Source organism: Coenobita brevimanus, chromosome 26 (assembly GCF_032717465.1).
Source record: "Coenobita brevimanus isolate Jiangsu-jjx chromosome 26, ASM3271746v2, whole genome shotgun sequence".
NCBI lineage: Eukaryota > Metazoa > Arthropoda > Malacostraca > Decapoda > Coenobitidae > Coenobita > Coenobita brevimanus.
Genome location: NC_136979.1, coordinates 37,222,190 through 37,247,794, shown reverse-complemented (window position 1 = coordinate 37,247,794; position 25,605 = coordinate 37,222,190). Strand labels below are relative to the sequence as shown.

The 25,605-nt window shown below is 41.7% G+C and overlaps 1 protein-coding gene across 1 annotated transcript in view; it reads right to left on the bottom strand.

Annotated features, from left to right (window-relative positions):
• The window catches only part of Sbf (SET domain binding factor), a 219,984-nt gene extending 216,763 nt beyond the window's left edge, over window positions 1-3,221 (bottom strand). The window contains exon 1 of the mRNA XM_080268179.1: window positions 3,106-3,221. Within this exon, the coding sequence (XP_080124305.1) occupies window positions 3,106-3,160 (55 nt within the window). The 5' untranslated portion in view covers window positions 3,161-3,221. The remainder of the gene's footprint in view (window positions 1-3,105) is intronic.
• Between the last annotated feature and the right edge of the window lie 22,384 nt (window positions 3,222-25,605).

Below are 25,605 nucleotides of genomic sequence, written 5' to 3'. Positions count from 1 at the left end.
TTCAGCAGGACGGTGCACCTGCTCACAAGGCCAAATCAGTCACCAATTGGCTTCGTGACTGCGAGGTATCATTCATGACAGACTGGCCAGGAAATAGCCCAGACCTCAACCCGATTGAAAAACTCTGGTACCTCGTAAAGAAGAGTCTCCAAGGGAAAGACGTGAGCTCTCTGCCTAAGCTGGAAGCCGCCATTCGTGACTCCTGGGACAAAATACCCCTCCAGCACCTCAGGAGCCTCGCCCTTTCACTTCCAAGACGTCTCAGGTCCGTGAAGAAACGTAAAGGCTACCCTGCGAAGCACTAAAGGTAAATAAAATGCATTATTTATATGTTTTTTCAATGTTGAAAGGTTTGTTTCTCAGGAGGGACGCAGGGCGCTCCATACTTCTGACGAGCACTGTAGGCTAGCGGTTGAGCTTTATAATAGTTTTCTATTATTGTACTACTTCCTTCAACAATATCACTATTATGGACATACTGGTACTTGGGTAGCTATAGTACTACCTTCCTTATTTACTGTATGCTACAAGCCTTTTTTTTTTTTTTTTTTTTTTGCTAAAAGAGAACTAACAGTCAATGGGTTTAACCCCTAAAGTACTATGGTCCTTCCATTTTATCCAGATCGTTTAGGCGTTGTCCCTCATGGGAGTTCCTCTTCGAGTGACGCTGCCGAATTTGTACCAAAACACACCTCTCTGTCTCATGTCAGCTATTTACTACTTCTAAATGAAATTTTTTTTACAGTATAAATATATATAAAATTCTCTGATATGGCTATATAGTGTAGGAAAATGCCTATTGTTTTTAATAATAACAATGACTTTTTATAAATACCTCAACACTTGGCAACGCTGCTTTCCAACGTTGTCGCGCTTATAGGTGAGTCAGTGAGGGTAGGTCAGGTGTCAATCCGCAGGTCACTCTCTGACCGCCATTAAAAGATAAGCTCCTACCCCTACTACTCGCCCTCGTCTGCTCCACAGTCGAGAAAAAGAATTTATTTACAGCGTAAATAAGTATGTTTTAGAAGAGAAGGCAAACAGGGGGCCAATAACTGATCCCTCAAAAGCTGTTGCTCGAACAGCAAAGGCCACCAACGTGAGTGAAGTAACAGTCAGACGAATTTGTTCTTCCTTCAATCAAGCCTGCATTACACAAAAGTCACCAGAACAAACTATACCGTAATAATTCGTAAAACCGTATAGACTTTTTATAGAAATAAATCACCATAAACTGTAGATTTTATATGCAGAGAGACAGACAGACAGACAGACAGACATACGCAGTCAGGAGGCTTTTCTTTAAATTCTAATAATTCATAAAACCGTATAGACTTTTTATAGAAATAAATCTCCATAATATGTTGATTTTATATGCAGAGAGAGAGAGAGAGAGAAAGAGAGCTGGAAGTGAGGGTTAACCCTTGTCTCTATTCCGATAATTGGCCCAGTAGAAACTGTGGCAACATCGCACGTAGGGGAAGTCCCGTGAGGGACAACGCCCAAACGACCTGGATAAATTGGAAGAACCATAATAGGATCAATCGATCCTTTTCCAGAATTTGGCTTGATGCCTAATAGGATCGATAAAGCAGCCTTGGTAAAAAACTGCTGACACTAAGCTTCGGCCCGATTGTGACGTATATCAATGCAAACCGATGACAACTAAGTCCTGAGTAGGGAAAGAGGAGGATCCAGGCCCCTACCCATGGTGGGAGGAGGGGAGATTCACCCACTGCCCTCTCATCACCTTCCTCTACCCCAATACCTTTGTTCCCTCTCCCCCTCCCTTGCTTGTGACTGGACTCACAGCTCCTCCTATCAACTCTATAAAGCTGATTTTTCCACGCCACACTCCCCCCACCATCCTCTCATTTTTCCCACTCTACCCCTTCATACTCCCAGCACCTCCAGCTACTTTCTTGCTGTGGCTACGTGGTAAACATTTGACATACGAGAATGATATATACATTTTCTGGTGTGCAAAATCAAGATCTTTCATTCTATAATATCAAAATTGATGTTGATGCAATTTTTTTTCTCTCTTCCCATAATTATGCAAAGGTTGCCAGTGTCAATTTTTGACGATCTTTGACAGGCTATAGCTCAGTAACCAGTTGGTCTAGACTCTAGAATGCTCTGGTTTGCGGCATAAGGTGTGTAAATTCAGGCTCTAAACCTTGGACATAACACTTTTTACTTCTGTATGGTAAGAGTAGAAAAATTAGCTCCATGTAGATTTTCTAGCTGGTGCAGGCGATCGAACTGTGTATCCTAGGGGTTAAGGTTGTTTCAATTAATCTTTTTGCTTTTAATGTCCCAGTAATACTAGTTTCTGCAGCTTAACTCAAGACTACTTGTTTTATCATATTGTTCAGCTGTTAGAAAGCAAGCAGTCAAGATAATAAGCAAGAAATTGCCTAAAGAGAAATAACTGTATGACACTTTAATAAAAATTAGAAAAAATAACAGCTGACTAAATGTATAAAGTGAAAATACTGAGGCAAGTCAGATGGTACAACTTTCATCCTTGACCTTATAACCTCTGGCTCAGGTCATCTTTCTTTGGAGAAATTTCCCCTTCTCTCAACTCATTTGCTATGTGGTACCAAGCTTTTTTTTTTTTTCTAAAATATAAAAACATACCGGGTAACATCTGACCAGCCGAACTCATGTAGTATTAGATGATTTTTTTTCCTTAGTTCTAGTTTCCTTCTCCATACTGAACATATACATGACAAGATGGTAGCAGCTGGGGTGGTCTGTGGTGTTCAGTCAAGTTTGTTTGGCAAGGGCAACCTCAACCCCCTTAACACCGTTTTCCTATCCTAGCAAGCAGGTTCACTCCCACTCAGCCCAGTCCCTGGTCATTCTATGTTTCGAGATTTTGTTTCACTCACTCGCCTAACTTCTTGATTCTTCTCACTGTGGGCGGTGGGCGTGGCAGTGTGGGCGGTGTGGGAGGGGAGCCTGACCCCTGTGTGGGCCAGTTGACAGGTCCCAACTCCCTCCCACCTACCTACCAACCCGTCCCACTCCTATCCCTTGCAAGCCCTGCCCTCTACTCCCACCACCCGCATTCACACCTTCACTTTGCCCACTTACGGTCTTTTGTGTGGTCGTATCCAACGATGGCAAAATAATCCGCAAGTCTCGACATTATTTAGCCTTCCCTGAGCGGGTAAATGAGGAATAAATCCATGAGCGCAAGCATCATTCACCTCACACAGCCATGTTCGACAGACTGAGTTGCCACCAACCAAGTCCAACTCGCACCATCCCGGGCTGGGAGTTCCCGTCCCGTGTCCATCTCGGTCCTTACCTGAATGTAACTATGACGTGTTTGTTATTTTGCCTTCCAGTACATATGTAACATATCTAATATATCGAATGAACGAAAAAATATCCATAGTAGAAAGGTAGGTAGTGATTAATCGCGTATAAATTTGTTACCGACTCCTTCTTTATGTCGACGTTTCTCAACACCTAAAGACTAGGCTCAGCTAGACATCGCTCTCTCCATGTTATTTTTTTTTTTTCAGTCTCATTAGATCTTCGGTTTTTAATGCACATTATGGGGCAAGAAGTAAGCATTTGAAAAGAACCTGAGTGTTGATATTTCTTTAAGCCGCGGCTCGTGAAAACTAACTTTTTATGTGATGATAAATGCATTGGTTTCTTACATATTTATAAGTGAAACTCATATTAATGCTCCGTAGGGCATTCGTATTCTCAACTATCGAAACATTAAATATTTCAATTCAGTTCATTTCGACACACTTCCCAACAGTAAATGTAAACTTTTCAGAACAATTTTAATTATCCTCTTCATCTGTTGTACAGAATTATGTACTCTTACACCTTTGCAACAATAAACATAGTAGTCAGTCCCAGTAACTTTTAATATTTAAATTTATCCACAAACTCACGAGTCTACCTCCTTTTAAGCAAAACACACACACACACACACACACACACGTATCTAAGGACGATTAAACGTAATCAGCCTTACGAGAATTCAGACACACAAAATCGGCACCATGAACATTTTATATAGTTATGCATGGTACTCCTCGTGAACTTCAGATTACGTAACTCTGCCATGTTACATTTAGAGCATCACAGGTGCCGAGAAAAGACAGGTATGAATCAAAGTGGTATGATAAGTTTTCCCCAGCTGCGCGGCAGCAGTGTCCGCGCTCTGACTCACCTGCATCCTCCCGATCCCTTCACGTAACTATACATTCCCGTAATGATTTTTCGTGGTGGTAACGACATTACCATATGGAATACACAATTGATTTATATTAATATAAAATTAGAGTTGTTGGAAATTACAGAGGAACATGATGAAGATATGCAGCAAATGAAATGAGATTCTATAATAGTGAGGTAACTCGGACAGAGCGGGTTGTAAGCGCGCCATGCTCAAACGACCACGAGCGACGACCAGGTGCCACCCTCTCATCCTTCCGCCCTTCTCCCGTCTCTCCGCAAGGCTGAAAATGGGCCCAGACAGAGGTGCATGGATGAAGAACAGCGTGACAGCTTACAGGAAGGAGCCCTCTCCCGGAAACAGCGGTTGGGAACTGCTAACCATGTATCAGCGCAGGTACTGAGCACGAGTAGTACTTATATGAAAAACAAACACACTGTAGTATCTCATTATTCAGTTTGACCCAACTGTGCACGTAGAATGATTTTTTTTTTTTTTTGCATCTCTAATATGACAGGTAGAATGACCAGGTAATCGGTGATGCGGCAGTTCTAGACGATACACCGCGATTAACAACGTCAGATCATTATTTGAAGGCCAAGTGAGTCAGTATGAGGTGGTGATGCTGGGGACTCCGAGGACATGGGTTCGATCCAGGCTGTACAAAGAATAGTTTGTGAATGCTCTGAGATTCACGAGCAAATTACTTTTGTTTTTTACAGGAAGCGGGAGGACTTTGTTACGGGGCAAGGGGATGCAGTTTAGTTGTCATTATTCTTGAGATACGGCAGCCTGGAAAATATCATAATATTGTCTACATTAATATGAATAAAATTCATTTAGTGTTAAATAGTAAATGAAGCAATACCTGAATGAGTACATAAATTACTAAGTGGTTACTTTCCCATCCAGCTTCTTCTATTAGAACGTGGAGGAGGGACTTCACCCAAAGTCAAGTAGCTATTTCGGGATATGCCTTTGATTCTGCTCCTTTTTATTCAGTTACTCATTTTTTTTTTTTCTCATTTGTGGGTTTTATGTTGGCTGTGCCTGTTCAGTTATTTGTTTTCTTTTTATCCATAGTTGTTTAAGTATTCTTTTTCTAACCATTATTTTTTCCGCGTCTACATAGGGCTGTTGTAAGAATGCGTTTGTTACGTATGTGGCCGTATGGTAGTAGGACGGAAAGTTTCGACTCTTCTCGGTGTCTAGATTCGTTTTGCAAACAAATCTACGAGAGGAAGATTATTACAATTATTTTTATACGCAAAAGTCTCTCTAGGAGCTGCCCTGTCCGTCTGCCATTCACTAACGTTCTTCCGTTGTGAGATACTTCACACCTGTAGACCTAAGCATACCTCACAGTACGGCGCTCCTGGAATCGCATCTGTATAGTACTATTGTGGACTTGCTGCTATTTTCAGGAAGGATAAGGAAAGTAGAGAACAGAAAATTCCCTTGTTCTTTGTAGACGGTAAGTATATCTGTATATTTGTTATAACCGAGTTCAATGCTCTCCATAAGGCCCCACTTGATACACTATGAAAATTCCAATGCATCACGTATGAGTATGACATCTTACATAAGAGATAATGGGTATTACAGCCCTGCAGTAACGTCAGGTGACTTGTGATGGCTGCTGATAATCAGTCCTCTTGTTGCGTAACAGGTGAGTTACAGGAGCCTTAGAGTGTTAACAACTTCAGTCTGGCTATTTATTTATTTTTTTTCTTAGAAACAGGAGCATCTCTAGAAGCGGCCTGGTCAGCCAGCCACAACCTAAGACAGGGGTTCTCAAACTTCTTCTAACCCATGAATATTCAGATCCTGTATCTCCAGTACTTAGACACTAAATATAGAATGATTCCCCATTAACATCAAGTCATTATACAAAGGTAACACACAGTAGATGTTGTAAAATAACACAAATGGTGTTTACTTTGCCCGGCAAATAGTGTTACCACTTTGTTACAACAATTCAGTGCTGACACGGTACAGTAAGTAATCACGACAAGCAATATTTTGGTTATATTTGAGTGTGAATGATACGCATGTTTTATATACTTGTTTCTCAGTTCTTAGTGTCATCTCAAGATTTATGTTACTAAAATCAATATATTCTATACTGATTTTTCACCAGCCGTCTAAGCACTCCAAACATTCTTGCGTACCCCTGGAGGTTCGCTAACGTCAGATAAAGGTGGTCCACTCTAGCGAAGCTCCATATGGTTGTTTACTTTAGCGAAGCCCCATATGATGCTTCATTTTAGCGAAGTCCCATATGACTGCGCCTCTCTAGTGCTTCTGTACTTGAGTTTAATCTTGCTACCTCCAGACTATGTTATTCATCTTAGGAAAGTCCTTTTGTATGGAAGGGCCTGTTGAACACTGTACTCAACATCTCCAGTTTGAAAAGTCTCTCCTAAGCTGAATAAAAGTGTCTGGATGTAGCAAGAATAAAAAGGGCATCGAACTGAAAGCGCTAAGATGTACGCATTTTAGAAAGGTTGAAATTATTGTGGGATCTGTGTTGACAGTATCCCCGGAAATAGTGAGGCAAATCTAAGAGAGAGAGAGAGAGAGAAATATTGCCTGCATTCGCCTCTTTAATTGACTTTCTCATGGTCGGGGACTCGGGGTAGCTCCAGTATTCTGTTTCGACTAACGGCAGACGATTTTAAGTTCAGAATGAGCTGCAGAGTCTAGAAGTGTAAATAATGGTTGAGGGTTACGTTCGTATCGAGAGTTGCTTTGGCGTAGTAACTGCTGTGTTGGCATAGTAAGCGTTGTGTTGGTATGCTGAGAGTTGTGTTGGTACAGTCCAATGAGAGTTGGTTTGCGTTGGTATATTGAGAGTTGTGCTGGTATAGTGAGAGTTGTGTTGATATACTGCAGACGATTACACTGTTCAGGATTAATCATATGCGCTTGAATGTTAACCACTTCAGTACTTCAATATTTTTTTATTTTTATTTCTACTACTTACCAGACGATTTTATTCAATTTGGGAGAGCCTTTAGTGGTTAGAGCTAATGAATATATAATTATGAAATCCCTTCATGTCGAAAATCCTTTAGGCTGAATAAAATCATCTGAACATAGCGAGAATAAAACTAAAGAACGTCACCGAGGGGTCAGTAAGTTGTGATATAATTTTTAAGTAATAATAATGATTATACGTAGATTGCCAGAGTCGCATCTTCCTTTTCTTTTCGTTAGTTTATTTTTGCTACCTCCAGACGATTTTAATCAGGTTAGTAAGTAAAATTCTCTCGTGGTGTTGATAGAGGCTGTGTATAACCCCTCCATTTTGAACTCTCTCTCCGATGCTGAATAAAATCGTCTGGAAATAGCAAGAACACAATTTTTAAAAAATATGTCGTCTCAGTGAATGGGCTTAACCCTTTACATCCGGCGACGTCCTTAGTATAATTGTATCATTCCTGTAATCTTCCGACGATTTTCTTCAGCGTTGGGAGACTTTCACACTGGAGGGGTTTACATGTAGTCTTCATTAATCCCTTCACTGTTAATCGTCCTTGCTACGCCGAATAAAATCATCTGGAGAAAGCAAAAATAGAATAAAATACCACGGCATAGTAAAGTTTAAGCTCTGTTCAACAACTTCACCTTCAATGCCAAAAAAGAATGCCATTGAAGCAGTGCGGGAAGTTGGAGGCGCAACCTAGCTTATACATCGGAGAGGGACGGGATGGATAAGGGGGTTGAGGAAGGGTGATTAGGGTGATGAGAGAGAGAGAGACACACACACACACACACACACACACAAAAGGGAAGGGGTAACTAAATGAATGGGAGAGGGAGGAAAGCGAGGGGGTGACTGAATGAAGGGAAGAGAGAAGAAAGGGAATGAAGGTGAAGTGAAAAGCGGAAAAGGTAACAGATGATGACAGTAGGAAAGGAAGAAGAGAAAGGTGGAGGTGACAGACAGACCCTTGACACAACCCTCACTCCAGCACCGTAATCCAAGTACCACCTGCCCCAACCAGTATCGACCAAAAAAAAAAAAAAAAAAAAAAAAATCACCAAGCTCTTCCCTCACATGTTGCCTTACGATTCACTTCGAGATAATTTAATAACTCTCAATTAAAGATGAACATAACATTTTGTCATGTTCATAAATGATCCTAACTAATTTGAAGGAGAAACTAGTATTCATAGCAGTTATTTTTTATCACATCGTTTTTTCTTTCGTGTTTTTGTTTTTTGTTTCTTGTTTTAGTAGGCCTATTCGCTTTAATTTGATCGTGAGGTTTTGATGGCTGTATGAGCTAAAGCTTACGCGCATATGAACAATCTTATACACAGTTTTTGCTTGGCAGTTTTTATAAACGTGCCTCCTGGTCTTTGATCTTGTCATAATTTTAAATGACTAACTTTGAAAAACAGAAGTAAAAGGATCTGCGGTTTGTCTAGACTATGCAGGTGTATCAAAAGAAATATGATACAGTGCACATCAGTCTGGTTGCATATCACACCGAGTTAAACATCGTGATGTATGTGTGTCTATGCGGGGAGTTTGCAAACTTTAATGTGTTTGAGCTTGTGAGTGTGTGTGTGTGTGTGTGTGTGTGTGTGTGTGTGTAAATGAACGTGTGTATAAGCATATGTGCGGGGGAGGGGGCATGATTTGCGTGCGTGTCTATGAAATTTCTGTGCAGGCTTTATCGTGCGTGAGAAGTGTGTGTAGCGCGATCACCCTGGTAAATGCCTCAACACTAACACCACCATCACCACCACTACATTCCCTTGAGCAACCCCTCTCCTCTCACACTGGGTCACGGCTTATTGAACAGAATGGGTCCTAGTTGGGGAGGGACATTCCACTGGACGATCTTGCCCCCCGTATTCTCTACCGAGATCTCTGTCATATTTTCCTGGGCTGTATTTTCGTCGGTCGTTCTTTCGTCCACCTTATTCCCGTCAACCGTATTCTCGTCCACTGTATTTTCTTGGGGTCGCATTTGTGAAGGATCTTAGCTACTTGTATTTTGGCGACATTTTGGCCGTTTTCTCGTACATAATAAGGAAATGTCGTGTTTTCCTGGGAAAGTATTTATAAAGGATCTTAGGCAGTTATTTACGATACGGCCATGTAATCGTGAGGTCATGTTCATAAAGGATCTCAATCGTTTTATATTATTGTAGCCCTGGTCGTAGTTATAAATGATCTTAGCTCTTACGCCATTGTGGTCGTATTCTCACCTAGAGCAGTCTGTGTCCGTACTTATAAAGGATATTTGCCAACTTTTACTATATTGTGGTCGTATTCTTGGCCACCGTATTTTCCTGTGCTCGTATATATGAAGGATCTTAGCCAATATTTACAATATTGTGGTCGCATTCTCGTCCTCCGCAAGCTTCTGGGGGTCGTATTGTATAAATATTCTTAGCCAGTTACTGTAGTGCGATAAACAGGTCGCCATAGAAGTGAATTCTAACTGCAAATCACGCTATTTGACCTTACATTTTCCTCTTTATACAGTACCCATTAATATGGTTGTGTAGTCTTTGGTAACTGCAGAATAAAGATATGCGTATAAACAAGCAGTTATATAATTTATGCTAAAGAATGTTAATAAATACGATTACTGAATGTTATTACTGTGTAGCCGATTTCACATAACCATAAGAGGCTTCGTAGTACAGTTTCCTTGGCGATTTATTTTGCTTTTATTTTACAGTCTATCAGAGGACCAAGCCGTGAAGGACGTTTGAAGAGAATGCTGATACACCATTATTACTCATACCTGGCCTGAAATTGCCATCTCCATTTTGGAAGCTGAGTTGTAACAGTAGATTAACGTTAGAACATGATTATAGTCACGGAGAGTGCTACGGAAAAGAATGTAGAGCCACAGTATTGTCTGTTTCTGCCACTATGCTACGTGGAATTAGGCAAAAAAGAACAAATGTCTGGGTCAGATTAGGGAGAAAGAGTTATAGTAGATCCGTTCATGTGCCTGCGTATATTCTCACCCTGTTGGTTCGTACTGATGGCACATACACACCTTACTACACACAATCATAGCCACTACTACACTTCATCTTTCACATACACTGCTCTCACGACAGACTCCTTACTCATTCATATTACTCCAGTTTTAGTAAGAGTCGTTTTACAGCTTTTCAATGCAAGTTAGAATGAAGATCTTACAATAGGTTGGTAAAGTGTCATGCAGAAAAAAATAAACTCTACCCTTTTTACTCTAACTTGGCTGTTTTTCGTTCATTTGTAACTTATTTCACTTAGCACAGTGATAAATATAATAGTATCGCTCTGCATACTTCACATAGCACTTACTTGTGACTGGCACCTTATTCTAGTGTTAATCATATGTTACAACTCAGCACTCAAGACGGAGAGAGAGCAATTTTAGGCCAAGTAAAAAAAAAAAAAAAAAAAAAAAAATTAACAGTTTCCTGTTCATATCACAAGTTACCTTTTCTGCAGTTTGTATCTTTTCCACATGGACATAGTTTGCAAAAATGACGATATGAGTGTGCAATATGTTGAAAGTTAGTTAATGGTAGGAAATTATTGCTACGGAACATTTAACTGTAAGCTCCCGAGAAGATAAACCCTTAAGTCACATAAATGGCTGTGCATCTTTTTTAGACCTAGATGTTACTTTTTGGATCTGTATAATCTAACCGGTTGTCATCATCATCATCATCATCATCTTCTTCTTCTTCTTCACTTTTATCATCATCATCATTACCATTATCTTCACTGTTATCATCGTCATCATTATTATCATTATCATCGTCATCATCAGCAGCAGCAGCCCGTATCACTCTGTCGTACAACCAAGGTCTCGCTTAAGGGCAACTTTCCTCACTTTTATTTGTTGGCCGTTAACAAGTTCCACCCCAGCTGAGCAAAATTACGCTTTTTTTTCTCTTGGCATGGTTGTCTGGCTACCTCTTACTCTTACTCCATCTCCAGATCATGACTGCTGTTGAAATTTATGATGATTTTACTCTTTTTTTTTACAGGCGCTTCCATATCTTGAAGCCGTAGCAATCAAAATGAGCTAGTTCCATTTTACCTCTTTAAAATCCAGAACATTGAAGTGGTAGGAGATCACCAAGCATCCCTGGCAGTGTTTACATGATAGAAAAACCTCCGATCTTCCCTGGGATTCGAAACGTAACTCGTCAACCACGGCCTTCCCCGATCTGAGACCTTCTATCATCAGACCACAGAGATTTCCTTTTCTGTTCTGGACTATTCAAATGAAACCCTTGGGGATAATTGCCCACTGGTTGAGATCTGATGTTATGGTAGGTTCATTTTCACCCGACGGGACTGGGCCACTCTCACGATATGAATAGTCGTGGTTATATGAATTTCGATGAGCCTCAGTTATGTGGCAGGGTTGACCTCCTTGGTTATTAGTCAGATCGACCCTCCAGCCTAATTACACCTGGCTATTAACTGAGCTGAAAGGTGTTAGAGGTCTTTTTCAGGTTAAAATAAACGTGCTATGGTGACGTGTACAGGAGATTTAGCCAGTTCTGTAGAACAATCACAAACTTTTGTATAGTTTTTTTCCTACGGCCAGTCGATTTCGTCCAGCTTAGGGAAAATCTCTCGAAGGGAAGAAAGGAAAAACAATCTCTAATAACCCATTCAGCATGATGACGTGTTTTATATTTCGGTATATGCTCCCATATGCGAGACGGTTCTATTCAGTTCAAAGAAGTTTTTTTTTCTTTGTAGTTAAATTGTGAGAAACAGTCCATAATAACCCTTTCAGCATGGTTATTTTTATCAAAATTGTATTCTCTACTGCCAGACGATTTTATTCAGCATCGAGGAGCCCTCTAGCAGTGAAGGAATTAAGGGGTGGTGACAAATGGGCGAAATAAGGGCACTCCTTTTCTGCCACCCACTTAGCATGATATACAGCATTAACCCTCTTAGCACATTACAGTACATTTGTTTTATCTTTGCTGCTTCCAGACGATTTTCTTAAGCTTTAGGAGAGACCTATCATAACCCAGATGTTAATGAAGACCCCATTTAACCTCTCCAGTTCGAAAATAGTCTCTTCTAAGTTAAATGCAATCGCCTTAGAGCAGCAAAAATAAAATACAAACAACGGGCTTGGGTTAAAAAAAAAAAAAAAAAAGTGTGGACTAGATGATTACACCTTATTCTACCACATCACACACACTGACCCACCACACATTGCCACACCACATTCTGCCACACCACACTGCCACACCACACACTCTGCCACATCACACGCATTGCCACATCACACACACATTACCACACCATACTCATAATGTCACACCATACATTGCCGTACCTCATACTGCATTGTCTGACACTTTCATACTATACACATTTCCACATCTCACAAACATCATAGTCACATCTCACATTAAAAAAAAAAAAAAAAAAAAAAATCGTCACACCACTCACCGCCATAGTCAACCTCACATCTCAAGTCACATCACATACCGGTACAATCACATCATAACAATTATACTACCACATCATACCGCACACTACCACACTTCACAGTGCCTCAGCTCACAGTTTTAGACATCATACTACTACTCCTCACACTATCACGTTATACACTGCCACATCCTCTATTGTCACACACACACACACACACACACACACACACACACACACACGCAGCACAGTCACATATCACCGTCTTCTAGTGCACGGAGACTCTCCAGTTACAATCATCATCATCATCGTCATCGTCATCCTATTTCCCACTAATAAATACAATAAATTATAATCAGATTATAAGGTGTGCGTCTTTCTCACCCACAACTTTCTGCTCCTGACCGGAAGTGTCCTTTGTGATAACGCTTCACCTAGAAATGAAAGGCTTAAGATTAGGTTTACATTTCTCTTATTTTTTCTTCCTTCTTTTCTTTCTTTCTTTCTCTCTATTTTCTTTTCTCATATAGTTATCATCGTAATTAAAAGACTCAAACGGACTGATAAAGTTAGAGGCAGTGGATGTAAAATTGTTGCAATCCGTATGTATTTTTGATGATTGTTAATTTTCTGGGTTTAATTTATGCACACACACACACACACACACACACACACACACACACACACACACACACACACACAGAGTAGATGGAAGGACACTCGTAGTCTAAGAAGCAAAGTGGCATGGTAGTTATTTCCCCCCCTCAGCCCATCCCTTATACATGTAGACTACTGTACTTTCCTGACAGATAAACAATTAATCCAGACTTGAAGTGCATTTTTTTTAAAGCTTCATAGAATGGTTTCTGAATATTCCCTTTATTTTTCAGCAAGCGAGGTGTGAGTCCGGCTGCTCCCACTGTTATGTCATCTCTCAGGTAAGAATACAATATTTTCATTTTCCATTTCCCTCTGTTTTACCACTGAAAATGCGTTGTCAGTATATTTTACACAACGCATTTTGTACTTTGGTGATGAAACTACATGATTTTGCGTTTTTTTTCTTCAATTGCTTATAGCCACAGTTGCCGTATGTTAATGTTTGATAACTTGAAGCGTGCCTGCGTTTACTTCTGCCTGGGTTTTAGCTTTAATTTTCTTAGGTATTAGTCTTTACTCTTCAGTCATCTACTGTCTTTTGCAGTTCCCAACCACTTTTGTAAAGAAGGAAAAAAAAGTATGCGGAAAGAAGGTAAACGAAGTCACATACTATCCGTTGAGCTTCTCTTTCTTTTCATTTCTTTTTCTTCTTTTTTTTTTTATTCTTCCAGCAGTGGGGTGCAGTGTAGATAATAAAGAAAAAACATCGTCTGGGTGAGAGATATTGATATGATATGAGTTTGTAAAGTATATAATGTATTTGTCATTGCAGCGGTTCGTATTAGATGCATTGCATGACCTATTTTCCAGTCTACCTAAAGAGGTGTCAAGCAGTGGAAATGGGACTGTCCAGGAATACATGTGAGGTGCACTGGCTGAATAAGATATCAGTACTCAGATCAGCGAAAGATGTACAGCAATGACGCCTATTAAATTACTCGTAAAAGGTAGATGAGAGTGTGCTTACGTAGCATGATCACAGTAAGAAGATAATTATGCCGAAGCTTGTAAAATGAGTATGCGTATGTGAATGAATATGAAAGCAGGAATGGAAAAGTAGGAATGTTAAAGAAATGGGAGATGATGCAGGTGGCTTATGCCAAATGACTGCATGAGAAAGCGAGGATGCAAAAGAATTAGCGAGGGATAGAACTGGATACATGAACTATGTATGATGGCACAAGAGAGACAGTTATTTAACTTGGCAGTGAACGGAATGGGTGTACCCCCACAGATATTGTGAGAGGAGTTTATTAGGTGCAGCACGGTGGTGTGGATGGTTTTGTCTCTGGGGTGGAGACAGGAATTTGGAAGGTTTAAATTGTGAGTGAATGAAGGTGTGACCCACTGTCAGTGGGTGCCGAAATTATAGTTCTTTTACTTTTGTGTTTATCGTTTTCACTTTTCCGGCTCAAACCTGCTTCACTTACAAAAGCGAGAATATATATATATATATATATATATATATATATATATATATATATATATATATATATATGCACTGTATATGTAACGGTAAGTCATGCAGTCAGGGACGACTAACAGCAAGAACTAAACAACGTGACATTCACACGCAGAGAGAGAGGGAGGGGGGGCTGTGTTTTTTAAGTTCACAAGCTATCGTCTTGTTAGTCCGGCACTGACCACACCCAAACCCACCCTCACACCCTCCTCTCGCTGCCATGACAAGCGACTGTAATGACAGGGTGATGCAAGTGGAGGGGAGGGGAAAAATATGTGTGTGATTGTGTGTGTGTGTGTGTGTGTAAAAGTTTATATGCTGTCATTCTCTCTCACATTGTCATATACACGTACATATACATATATATATTTACGACCGTATTAAATATATGAGAGAGAGAGCGAGAGAGAGTGGGGCGAAACAATGTGAATGATGGTAACCAGAGACGCCACAAAGTAAAGTGAGATGAGCACAGTATAGACGGTGAGAGACACTGAGACAGACGGTGAAAGGAAATGTAAGAGAGGCTACGAAACAGAGGAGGAAAGAGAGGGAGAAGAGAGGGGAGAAATTGGAGGGAAGGGGAGAAAGGAGGAGGAAAAGTGAAGGAAATGAAAAAGGGAGAAGCGAGGAGAGAGGGAGGATCGGGCAGAGAAGAGGAACGGACAGGAGGGGAGAAGAGATTGAGGGATGGAAAGGACAGAGATAGCTTAAAGAACAGGAGGGGAAGGAGAGGCCAAAGAGACAAGAGAGAGAGAGAGAGAGAGACAGAGAGAGATAGTATGAATATTCAGAAACTGAAAGATACAAATAAAAAAAAATAAAGATAAAATGATGAGAGAGAGAGAGAGAGAGAGAGAGAGAGTATGAATATTCAGAAACTGAAAGATACAAATAAAAAAAATAAAGATAAAATGCTAGGAGAGAGAGAGAGAGAGAGAGAGAGCTGGGGGCCATGCAGTAATTGAAAATGATTGAAGGAACAGAGCAAGGATTAAAACTGATAGATGATGGAGAGAATGAGAGAGAGAGAGAGAGAGAATAGAGAGAGAGAAAAGAGAGAGAGAGAGGTCGGGGGGCCATGCAGTAATTGAAAATGGTTGGTGGAAGAGAGCAAGGATTAAAACTGATAGATGACGAAGGAAGGGAGAGAGAGAGAGAGAGAGAGAGAGAGAGAGAGAGAGAGAGAGAGGAAAGAGTGAATGACAAGGGTGGGTATTGGAGGAAGGGAAAAGAGGGTGTGAAGAGAGACAGTGAAAAGGGGAATGTGGGGAGAGATAGAAGAGGCAGGGAGGGGGAAATGGGGAGAGAGGAAGAGTGGAATGAGAGGAGGGTGGGGAGAGGAGGAAAGAGGGAGAGGAGGGTGGGGAGACAGGAGGGAAGAGGAGGGAGAGGAGAGGAGCAGTAGTAGTGAAGGACAAAGGCGTAATTGTCCTCCATGACTCACTCGGGCTCCACAAAGAGGGGTTTTATGGAGACTCAGCTGGCCGCTTCAGCAGTAGCGGGGTGAGGGGAGGAAGGGGTGATGGGGAGAGAGTGGGGAAGAGGGAAGGAGAGACTGAAGGAGATGGGAGAGAATGGAGCCAGGGAGAAGGAGATTAGAGGAATCACGGGATGTAGAAAGGTAGAGGAGAAAGACTATAGGAAAGTGGGAGGGAGGGGGTTAAAGGGGAGGGATGGGAAGGGGAGGGGGAAGAGACTGAAGGCGATGGGAGAGGAATGAGGATACAGCTGATGAGAAGAAAAATTGGGAAACGAATGAGGAAAAAACTGAAGCAAAGCAGTGGTGGTGGTGGGGGGTAGATAGGAAAGTGGGAGATAGGCGGAGAGATTGGAGGAGATGGGGGAGGAATGAGGAAGGGAATAGACGTGAGAGGACTCGGGGAAAGGGAAGGGAAAGGAGAAAGGGTGAAGGAAAGCAGGTGGGGTAGATTTGAAAGGGAAGGAGAGGGGATGAAGGGGAAGGGAGACAGGAGGGGATGGGAAAGGAATGAGGGGAAAGGAAGCTGGATTGACTGAGGGAGGGAGAGAGAGAGAGAGAGAGAGAGGAAAGGTCAGAGTGAGAGGAGGTGGGAACTAAAAAAGATTAAAGAAGAAGGGGGTGGGAGGCCAAGGGAGACTGATGAATGTGGGAGAGGAAAATGGGAAGAGGGAAACTGAGAGAGGAAGTGTGAATATAATAATAATAATAATAATAATAATAATAATAATAATAATAAAATATTGATGATATTAACTTTAAATGAAATATACACAGCATAGCTGGTCCAATAGTACTAATTTGACGTAATATAAATAACGATACTTAAAAAGTGGAGGCGATTTGCATGTGACCCCACTTTACGGGATCAATGCGTCTGGCAATAGACAGATAGATGGATAGATAGATAGATAGAAAGACTGACTGATAGGCAGGTAGGTAGATATATAAATAGATAGACAGAGACTCCAACCAAGGAGAACTCATTAACACCTCTAAAGGGAATTTGTATAACAGCTCTTTTTATGGAATCAGGTTAGCTGGGGACAAGAGGGTCATTAGTACGTATGGTTAAAATTAGCATAGGTGGAAGATGTAGAGGGAAGGAGGTGGAGAGAGGGAGGGAAGAGGTGAATGAAGGAGAGATGGAGGGAAGAGGAGAGTAGAGGGGAGAAGGCAGAGAGATGGAGAGCGGAGGGGAGAGGAGATAGAGGGAAGAGAGGATTGGAAGAGAGGCAGAGAGATGGAAAGAAAAGGGGAATGAAGGGAAGGAGGCAGATAGATGGAAGGACGGGAGAAGTGGAGGGGAGGAGGGGAAGGGATATGGAGGGAGGAGGGAATAGAGAGGTGGATGGAGGGAAGATGGGGGTAGAATGGAGGATGGAGGGAGGAAGGGAGTGGATTGCGGAAACAAGGGAGGTAAGAGAGAGACAAGAGGGGAGAAAAAGGAAGGGAAGGAGATGAAAAGGGTAGAGAGGGTGAAGGAAGGGAAAAAGAAGAAAAGTATAGGGTACTGAAGGAAGGTAAAAAAAAAAAAAAATGGAAGGAGGAAAGAGGGGAGAGAATATTAAAAAATTATGAGGAAAATGCTAAAGAGAATAATGAACTGGAGGAAGGGAAATTAAAGAAGGAGAAAGGGAAGAATCAGTTAAGGAAGCGGAGAAAAACGATGGGAAAGGAAAGAGATAAAAGGGAAAAGGTGATAAAAAGAAATGAATGCGGAAGTGAGAAAGATTGATAAATGGAGATATGAAAGAATGCAAAATAAAAGTAAATAATATGAAGAATGAAAGAAAGAATATATAAAAGGAAATAGCAGACTGAAGAAGGGAGAAAAGGAATGTTGGTTTAGAAACAGTAGAGGGGAGAGTTGGGAGGAAGGAATATGACAGACAGACAGACAGACCACACAGATCTTTCGGTCCTCCCTGGTTGATCCGGACTTAACAGAATCATAGACTTATTCTCTTATTATCAAAGTTCAAAATATGATAGCAAAACGAGAGAGAGAGAGAGAGAGAGAGAGAGAGAGAGAGAGAGAGAGAGAGAGAGAGAGAACGATGAGGGTGGGAAATTCAAAGAAGAGAGTAGGAAATGGAAATGAAACGTTTTGGGATATAGAACGAAGAAAGAATGACTGTGAAAGACAAGGAATTCGAGGAAAGGCAATATAAAAAATCAATTAGTAAAAGGAATGACAAGGGCGGTATAATCAAGGAAGGGGGAAGGAGAAGGAAATGGAAAGGAAATGGAAGACTGAGAGTAATGTGTATGACGTAGTGTGACAGTGAAGGGGTTCCGGGAAGAGTGAGATTTTTTAGGGGGCAGGGTGAAGAGAGGATGTGTGTGTGTGTGTGTGAGAGAAAGAGAGAGAGAGGGGGGGGGGATTTTAGGAAGAGGAGATATGCAGAGTGAATTGGAATGAAGGAAAACTCTTAAAGGTTAAACAAGGCGGTACGAGGAAGGCCGGAGGATGAAATGGTTGGTGGGTTACTGAGTGACGAATTGAGATTAGGGTGACAGGCTATGAAGGCTGAAACAATACGAGATGAACGAAAAATAAGATTAATAGTACTGACAGGTGGCTGGTTGGGGGAATGAGAGACTGCTGAAAGAAGACGTGCATGAAAAGAGGAGAGTTGGGCCGTGGGTGAAAAAAAAAAAAATGGAAAGATAAGATGAACGAAGCAAGGTGAACGGGATGGGGAGTGACGGGGAAGTGGGAGGGATTGATTAATGGTGAGTGAGAAGTGCGTCGGTAAGAGTGATGGAGGTATTAGGTGAGGGTAAGGGTGGAAGGCAATACCGATTTTTTGTTAAGATTTAGTCCATTACGACGCTGGTTGATTGAAAGTTTTTTTTTTTTTTTTTTTTTTTTCCTGTTTCGATGCTGGTTAATTTAGCACAGTGCACGAAGCCTTCATCCCGATATGGAAACCTCGGAATGTGAAATAGGAGCATGAGAGTGGAACTGTTAGCCATTTCATCATCCATCCATCATCCTGTTCTTTATTGCCCTATCATGAATGTAGAGGCCCGGGGCTAGGCTACGCAGTCTAGAAATTTTAGGCGATAGTGACCAATCGCAATTCCCTGAGCAATATTATCCGACCTTTCCAAAAATCTAAACCCTTAACGCCACATCCGCGTGAAGCACCATAACTGACTAGACTAACAGGTATTTGTTGGCTCTGTGTTTACCACCCAACGCCGTAAATGGTTTCCTGCATTACTGTGCATCCTGGTGCTAGGGCTAAAGTGAGTAAAAAAGATGAAGATGTGTGTGTGTGTGTGTGTGTGTGTGTGTGTGTGTGTGAGAGAGAGAGAGAGAGAGGGGGGGTTATCGCCTTCAGTCCGATGACGTATGTTAAATTTCATCATTGCTAACTTCACACGGTTATGTTTTGCTTAAGAGAGATGTTTGGAACTGGAGGTGTTAGGTATGAAGTTAGTTAATCCTTTCAGTATTAGAACTGAATACAGATGTTGAACGAAGTCGTCTATAGGGTTTTTCATTAAGATTGCAATTACGCTTTCGCAGTGAAGAGGTTTAGGAGAATGAGAAGATGTTTTGGGAATGACTGAATTGGTGCAAAGTGTGAGGTTGAAGCAGACAGTGTGAAGGGTGAAGCTTGTGAATATGGGGTGAGAGGCCTAGGGTGAGAGTTTGAGGGTTAGGGAAAGAAGTGAGCAAGAGAGGGCTTAGGGAGCAAGGGTGAGAGGGAGGTGGTGACTATGATACCAGTGCGTGAGTGAGTGAGCAAGTGAGTGGGTGAGATGGTAAGATTGAGAGGGCTGAAGAAGTGAAAGAACTGTGGATGAAAGAGTGAAAGAGCGATGGGGTGAGGGAGGTGGTGGGGAGAGGTTCATGAATGACAAGTGAGTGAGTGAATGAGTGAGAGTATGAAAGGTAAGGGAAGTGAGTGAATGAAAGATAAGGGGTTAAGTAGATTGGGATAAGAGAGTACTAGGATGAGGGAGATTGTGGGGAGATTTGTGAATGACGGATGAAGAGTAAGGGTGAAAGGAGGGAGAGGGGAGTAAGAGTGTTAAATAGATGTGTGAGAGAGAGAGAGAGAGAGAGAGAGAGAGAGAGAGAGAGAGAGAGAGTATGTGTGAATGACCAGGGAGCCAGTGCGCGAGTGGGTGAGTGAGTGTTGAGTGCAAGAATGGAATGTCAACACAGGAAGTGATCCCTTACCCTCTTTGTTTGTTTGTCTGTCTGAAGTTTCTGTTTGTGTGTGAGTTACGTTTTTGCTCCTGGCGCTATAGTGTCTGGCCTTGAGTATGTGTGTGTGTGTGTGTGTGTGTGTGTGTGTGTGTGTGTGTGTGTGAGCATTCGTTTTGACTGACTATCTTTTTGTTTGTAGTTTTTAATAAATTTCCTAGATCTCAGTGACGTCATGATCCTCCATATCATCCTAATCTTATTTCCAGAAAATATTTTAACAAGTAAATTAAGTGAATAGGATCCATAATAAAAAAAAACCATTTTATATAGCTGGAGATCTATCACAGCGCAACCATTGATATGAACCATCCATCCATCTATCTATTTATCTATCTATCCATCCATCCATATATCCATCTATCTATGAATCTATCTGTATCTTTATCTTTTTATCAATCTATTGCCAGACGCCTTAGTCCTGGAAGAGGTGGCCACAAACGAATCACTTCCATGCTATTTTGTTCACTGCCATCAGACTGCCCTCCCATAACCTGACATACCCCTTCCTCACACACATCCACTTAATCATCAATCGAGCCTTCGAAACTCTTGGAAAACACAAAAGCAGTAGAACCAGTGCAATAGACTACCACCCATTTTCCCATTATTTAAGACTTTAAGTCCTCCATCTTTTGTATATCATGTGATTATGTCTCTAGCACAGCACGTGATGAGACTGATCGCCAATACACGATAAAGCATTTCACACACACACACACACACACACACACACACACACACACACACACACACACACACACACACACACACACACACTTTTAGAGAGCCAAGTCTGTATACAGGCTTCCCCTTTCTCCCAGCTTGCCCGTCTAACATGCAAGAAAAAAAAAAAAATACGATGGTTGAGTTCACCGGGACGTGAAGAGAAATTAGTGTGAAGATAATAATACGATACACTCACAAAACTTGTTGCTGATAATTGCACAGGCTTTCTCAATAATCTGTAAGATTTTAATATGTCTGAATAGTCTATAAAATTCATTGTCGAAGCATTTGTCATATGTAAGACTGAGCATATGTAGCGCAAGCCTATCGTCTTAGAGGCGTCATGGGATCTGCATAAGAAAAGGGAACATTGATCATTTTCAGTATCATAACAGATGATGGATTATTAAAAAAAATCCTTAGTGAGCTCATGTGCCAGTTGCTGTGCTATTCAGTGACCGTATAAGAAATCTGTAAAGACAGGACAGAGGAGTATTGTAGTGGCCTGACAAGCAGCTCACTGTAAGTCTGTAACGAGGGTACTTAACAAATTTTGGTACCGTGACGAACGCAAATCTCACTAAAAAGTTCGTAACGGTTACTTAACCCTAAGACAGCAACACATATCTTGACCTCTTCATTCCTAAGACTTATTTTTCTTTTGTTTTTAGTTACATTAGGCGGTTTTATTTAGCGTAAAGGAAACGTCTTGCAGGGACGGGGTATATGAAGGCTACATCTATCTCTTCCATTCCTAGTGTCTATCCGGAGAATAATAAAATCCCATAGATATATCAAGAATGAAATACAAAAATACATCATTGGATTCAAGGCGTTGACTAAATTACTGTGGCTTCCTTGGGACAATTTCATGCATCTTAAAGGAGTGACCTCGGCTTGCCTTCACTAAGTACTGTAATGACGTTTTCTTCACTTAATCAGGCTACCAACAGACGATTTTATTTATTGATTTATTTTTTTTTACTGAGGATGGACCTTTAATAATGAAGGGGATACTGATGGATATATGTAACTCTATTTCTTCCTTGAGCAATAATATACTTGGACATGACAAGAACTGTATAAATATATAAGTAAATAAATAAACAAATAAACTTGTCATCAGCTCATACTGAAGGCGTTAAGAATGCCCCAGTTGCTAGTGACTGCTTGGATTGTGTTTTCTTGTGTTTGTTTGTATGTATAGTGTGTGTCTGTGCATGGAAGAGAAATGTGTTTTGCTTAGGAGATAAGTGTGTGTGTGTGTGTGTGTGTGTGTGTGTGTGTGTGTGTGTGTGTGTGTGTGTGTGTGTGTGTGTGTGTGTGTGTGTGTGTGTGTGCATACCAACGAGATAAGTCTGTGTGTTTAGGTGGCAGCCAGAGTGTTGATAATTAATGTTTATGTTTTAAAAGCATGTAGATCATCCCACTGTCTTGGCATGTGTTTATTTTGATTTTTTGTAGGTGTGTCTTCCTATCCGGTCATAATAACTGTGTGTATGTATGTATGTATGTATGTATCTATGTTTGCATGCATGTATGTATGTATATGTGTATGTGTGTCTGCTGTGATGTGATTCCAGATTAGTGTCTTATCCTCTGTATTTATAATACTTGACTGTGTTTCCTCTGTCTTTCTCTCCCTCCCCAGTGTGTTTTTGTGTGCGTGTGTGTGACCTGATTAATGGTATGTGATTAGTCTTTGTACTTGATTGTGATATGTCCACTTGTATGTTTTTACCTAATTGCTCTTACCTAATTGTATCTTTACAGGAATGAGTCAAGCTCGTACTGTCCCGTGTCTTAAACCATATTTATCGTACATATCCTTAAATTTGTGAATTGTTTTGGCACACACTATTTCATTCGGTAGTGCATTCCATTGATCAATTGCTCTGTTTGGGAAACTGAATTTCCTTACGTCTTTATCACCTCTCTTCTTATGCAGTTTTTTGCAGTGTCCTCTTGCTGATGCTTCTCCATATGTTAAGTAATCATTTATGTCTGTTTTCTCCTTTCCTGATATGCACTTATATAGCATTTTCATGTCACCTCTTTTCCTTCTCTCCTGTAGTGTTGGTAGATTCAGTTTATTTAGTCTTTCTTCGTAGCTTAGGTCCCTTAAGCTTGGTATCCATCTTGTAGCGACCCTTTGAACTTTTTCAATCTTGTCTATATGCTTTTTGAGATGAGGACTCCAAACTACTGATGCATATTCCAGGGTTGGTCTAATGAATGATGTTATTATCCTTCTTAGCATGTCTTCATTTATGTATGTGAATGCTATTCTCATATTTGCAAGCAGTGTATACATGTTCCGTACCTTCTCGCTGATGTGGTCAGCCGGAGATAGGTGTGTGTGTGTGTGTGTGTGTGTGTGTGTGTGTGTGTGTGTGTGTTCTAGCAAATTAGTGTGCTGGGGTGTGTTTGTACTTGACATTGTTACGTCACTGCCGTGTGTGTGTGTGTGTGTGTGTGTGTGTGTGTGTGTGTGTGTGTGTGTGTGTGTGTGTTCTTGCGAACAGGTGTGTTGGTGTGTGTTCATACTTGACTATGTTAAGTCAGCTGCTGCTCCTGCTCTGTTTGTGTGTGTGTGTGTGTGTGTGTGTGTGTGTGTGTGTGTGTGTGTGTGTGTGTGTGTGTGTGTGTGTGTGTGTGTGTGTGTGTGTGTGTGTGTGTGTGTGTGTGTGTGTGTGTGTGTTCTTGTGAACTGGTGTGTTGGGGTGTGTTTATACTTGACTATGTTACGTCAGCTGCTGCTGCTGCTCTGTGTGTGTGTGTGTGTGTGTGTGTGTGTGTGTGTGTGTGTGTGTGTGTGTCCATAACCTAACATCAACTTGCTAGACTTTGTGCCTGTCTGGGTGAGCAGGTATGAACGTGTTTACGGGATTGTGCACAAACATGTTCTCGGTGGGAGTTAAACGCATGAAGGAGAGAGAGAGAGAGAGAGAGAGAGAGAGATTGTGTGTGTGTGTGTGTGTGTGTGTGTGTGTGTGTGTGTGTGTGTGTGTGTGTGTGTGTGTGTGTGTGTGTGTGTGTGAGCGTAAACCCGGAGCTGAGTAGCCTCTTGATAAGTTTATAGTCCATGGTGTGGGTGTAGAGGTATTTTTGAGTGTAGATGGGTGCAGTGGGTGTAGGTGGGTAAAGGTGGGGTAGTAGGTGTAGGTAGGTGAAGGTGGGGCAGTGGGTGTAGGTACAGTAAGTGAAGGTTGAACAGTGGGTGTAGGTAGGTGAAGGTGGGGCAGTGGGTGTAGGTAAATGCAGTGGGTGTAGTTGGGTGAAGGTGGGGCAGTTGGTGTAGGTGGGCACAATGGGTGTAGGTGGGTGCATTGGGTGTAGGTGGGTGCATTGGGTGTAGGTGGGTGCAGTGGGTGTAGGTGAATTCAGCGGGTGTAGGTGGGGCATTGGGTGTGAGTGCAGCGGATGTGTGTGCAGTGGGTGTATGTGGCTGCGGTGGGTGTAGGTGTGTGCTGTAGGTGTAGGTGGGTGCGGTGGGTAAAAGTGTGTGCTGTGGGTGCGGTGGGTGTAGGTGGGTGCGGTGGATATAGGAGTGTGCAGTGGGTGTAAGTGGGTGTAGGTGGGCTCGGTGGGTGTAGGTAGGTGCAGTAGGTGTAGGTCGGTGTGTTGGGTGAAAGTGAACGTAGCGGGTGTGGGTGTGCGCATTGGATGTAAGTGGGTGTAGGTGGGTGCGTTGGGTGTAGGTAATTTCAGTGGGTGTATCTGGTTACAGTGGGTGTTGGTGGGTATAGTAGGTGTAAGTGGGTGTAGCGGGTGGTGATGGGTGCTGTGGGTGTAGATGGGTGCAGTGGGTGTAGGTGGTACACTGGGTGTTGAGGGTGCACTGGGTGTAAGGGGTGTTGTGGGTGTAGAACAGTAGGTAGAGCAGTGAGTGTAGGTGGATGCAGTGGATTTAGGTGAGGCATTGGCTGTAGGTGGATGCAGTATATGTCGATAGGTGTATGTAAGGCAGTGGGTGTAGTTAGTATGAAGGTGGATGTGAGATGTATGTGGGTGTTAGGTGTAAATGAGTATGAAGGAGTATGTGGGTGTAGAAGGAGCAGTAAGTATAAGTGTGTGTGCGCAGCGAGTGTAGTGGGGCAATGGGTGTAGGTGGGAGTGGTGGGTAGACTATGAAAATGTCAAGAGAAATGTGTTCCTAGAAGGGAGAGGAGAAGCGCTAGATAACTGGTGGGATTTCACAGGAAGGTGCTTGAAGGTGGGTGTCAGGGGTATGAGAGGGTTAATCTTTGAAGGTGTGGGGCTTCCCTTGGCTTCATAGATTCGTTTGGTGTCTGCAAGAATAAATTACATAAGTTAATCTATCACGGTGAAATAATTACAGGGATAGTATTTTTTAGTTCCGAAGGTATCTTATTTTTGTTTTCATGGGTTT